The sequence below is a fragment of the Salminus brasiliensis genome, chromosome 3 (genome assembly GCF_030463535.1).
Source record: "Salminus brasiliensis chromosome 3, fSalBra1.hap2, whole genome shotgun sequence".
NCBI lineage: Eukaryota > Metazoa > Chordata > Actinopteri > Characiformes > Bryconidae > Salminus > Salminus brasiliensis.
The window spans coordinates 13,268,831-13,271,500 of NC_132880.1; the positions used below are offsets into that span (position 1 = coordinate 13,268,831).

At 39.8% G+C, this 2,670-nt stretch overlaps 1 protein-coding gene across 1 annotated transcript; it reads left to right on the forward strand.

Moving 5' to 3' along the window:
• s100s (S100 calcium binding protein S) lies at window positions 1-2,462 on the forward strand. The gene is made up of 3 exons (XM_072674657.1): window positions 1-85; window positions 415-568; window positions 1,570-2,462. The coding sequence occupies exons 1-3, from the start codon at window positions 63-65 to the stop codon at window positions 1,771-1,773; spliced, it is 381 nt and encodes a 126-aa protein (XP_072530758.1). The 5' UTR covers window positions 1-62; the 3' UTR covers window positions 1,774-2,462.
• The last annotated feature ends 208 nt before the right edge of the window (window positions 2,463-2,670 follow it).

The following is a 2,670-nucleotide window of genomic DNA, read 5'->3' on the forward strand; positions in this document are numbered from 1 at the left end:
TGACTGTGTTTGTGTCTATATAGTCACAGTAGCTCGCCGAGCCTGGAGACAGAAGAACCGAGATGCCTCGCTCAAAATGTGATGTGTAAGAATGTTGCTTTTTAACAGCCCCTTTTCCTTCCCACCCAGATCCCCAAACTCTCTCAGTTTCAAATGTGAAACCTCGTAAAACTATGGAGATTGATGGAGGGAATTTAATGCTTAGTTCATTTTAGGCACTCTAAGATTAGTCCCTTACACTTTAATATTTGTACCAGTCTGTTTACACCCCACCTCCCATCCTATATGTGTGTGCCATTTCACTTGAGCTTAAGCTCCGCCCATGCCAGTCATGTGACCACACATACGGCTGGGCCTAGAGAAGGGGGCACCATGGCCGTGTATCTAACCTTTGACCTTTGAATGCCTCGGCAGCATGTCCAAAGAACCAAGCTCTAACCTGGAGAGCGCCATGCAGATGCTCATCAAGACCTTCCACAAGTACTCGGGGAAGGAAGGGGACAAGTACACACTTAGCCGAGGCGAGCTGAGAGAACTACTGACAGAGGAGCTGGGGAACTACCTAGGGGTGAGAACACAATGCATGTATCATGCTTCCAGCATAAAAGCACATGGAACTGGTCAGAAGAACTGTCTGGGAGACCTGAATATAATTGAAATTACAGTAACGTTACTATCCAGAATGTCTCATATATCACAAAAATGACTGTAAACAGAGGATTACAGTCTACATGTTATATACTAATTCCATTTAGTGCCTTGCTCATAATATTTAAATACTCATTATTGAAGTTATTGTGTATAAAACAAGTTGTCTTTCGTTGCCTTCATAAGTATTATTTTTTAGTTTCTGAATTCTATTGGCATACTATATGAATGTATACAGTAGAAATTACATGGAACCCCTTTTTTTTTTTTACTAAAGAATCGTAGATGTAGATAAAGGGTGTATAATGTTTGTTAATGTAGTGAGTTTTTACCAAATATGAATTTTTACTAAATATGAGTAATTTTTATATCATATAACCTCTATATCTGATGTATATTCACTCTTCCCACTTACGCATGTTTCTTACAAACATGGTTCTTAATGAACGCAAAAGGTGGTGGGTCTTCCATGGCATCGCTCAAAGAACCCTTTTTGACACCTTTATTTTTAAGTGACAACAACAATGCCAAAATATGGTGAGCGCATGTTAAATAGTGAGCGCATGTGACAGGGCTACTTAAATAGGATGGAGGTTTTTACTCAAGCACTGTGAAACAAGCTCCTATTGTGCTCTGCAGCATGTTAGAACATGCTATAATGCTCATTGCATTTAGGATACATACTTTGAATGCTTTCGTAGACACACACACACACACACACACATAGAAGACACATAAAAATGTCAGCCATTCACACTGACCCATGCTGTCATCTGTATGATGCATGCACAAACAAGCTCCTTTCATTTTCATTTGGATAAATCCTGCATACACACCCAACAACTTTACATTTAGAACATTAAAAACTGATGCCCCCATGCACATCCACAACCATTAACTCTTATCTCTGGTTATTCAAAGAATGCACAAGATAAGGACGCAGTGGAGCGAGTGATGAACGACCTGGATGCCAACAATGACGGTGAAGTTGACTTCACTGAGTTTATTATCCTCATGGGGGCGCTGACTGTGGCCTGCAACGACTTCTTCCTCGACAGCCCGCCTCCCAAGGTCAAGCCTGACACCAAGGGTGGCACCTCAACAGAGGGAGAGAATAAAGAGTAGCAAGGGTACGAGGATGGGATGTGGAAAATATGGGCTGGCTGTGAGGTAGAAGAAAGAATGAGGAAGAGAGCTCACTGTTTCATCTGTTTCTGCAATCTGGAGCAACAGACAGTTCCTTGAGAAGATCCCTCTAGTTTGTGTTAGAACTCGGATTCATTCTATATCAAGTTTGTCATTAGAATACACTCTTAATGTAAAGGTTCCTAGATGAGTCTTGGCATGGATTATGTGGTTCTAGGGAGAACCTTTACATTATATGATGGTTCTTAAAAAAAATAAAATAAAAGTGGTTCTTTAAAGAATTATCAAACTGGAAGGATCTTTAGGGAACCAAACGACTCCATCTGGTTCATTTATTTTTCAGTATGTATGGCCCAAAGACATGAACAGGTAGTCTTTCAGCAATGGCAGCAACAGGACACTAGCCCAACAATAATCTACTACCCCAGATACACAGAAAAGCACTCATGTTCTGTTCAAAGCAACTGCTCCTTAGCGGACTTGGAAAGATTTCATTTAGAGGTACATTCTGTGATTTTAAAAGTGCAAAGTAGGGCCTCTGTCACTTGATTTTATCAAAGAAAGCTGAAAATGTTGAAAATGTGAAAAACTACAGCGAATAGCGAAATATGTCTGAAACTGTGTGACCTGTGTGCAAAATGCGTATTAATAATTACAAAAAAATAGTAAAGCCACAATATTGTGCAGAGTGAAAGTTGATTTCTTTTTGTCTTCAAGACTGCTTGTGTACCAGGCATTGCATCAAGAGAACAAAATGGCTGTAAAATCACAGAGTGTAACTTTAAAGGCTCATTAGAGAAAACTAGTAGAGAGGGAAGATGCAATAAACCATTTTAAATATTTAAAGTCCTACCACATCCAGAAGAAGATGAATGT

What these genes read in the sequence shown, in the direction of transcription:
- s100s (XM_072674657.1), top strand. Translation starts at nt 63, where the DNA reads ATGCCTCGCTCAAAATGTGATGT. An exon ending in CCTCGCTCAAAATGTGATGT is followed by an intron (nt 86 to 414) that starts GTAAGAATGTTG and finishes ATGCCTCGGCAG; the next exon opens with CATGTCCAAAGAACCAAGCT. An exon ending in AGCTGGGGAACTACCTAGGG is followed by an intron (nt 569 to 1,569) that starts GTGAGAACACAA and finishes GGTTATTCAAAG; the next exon opens with AATGCACAAGATAAGGACGC.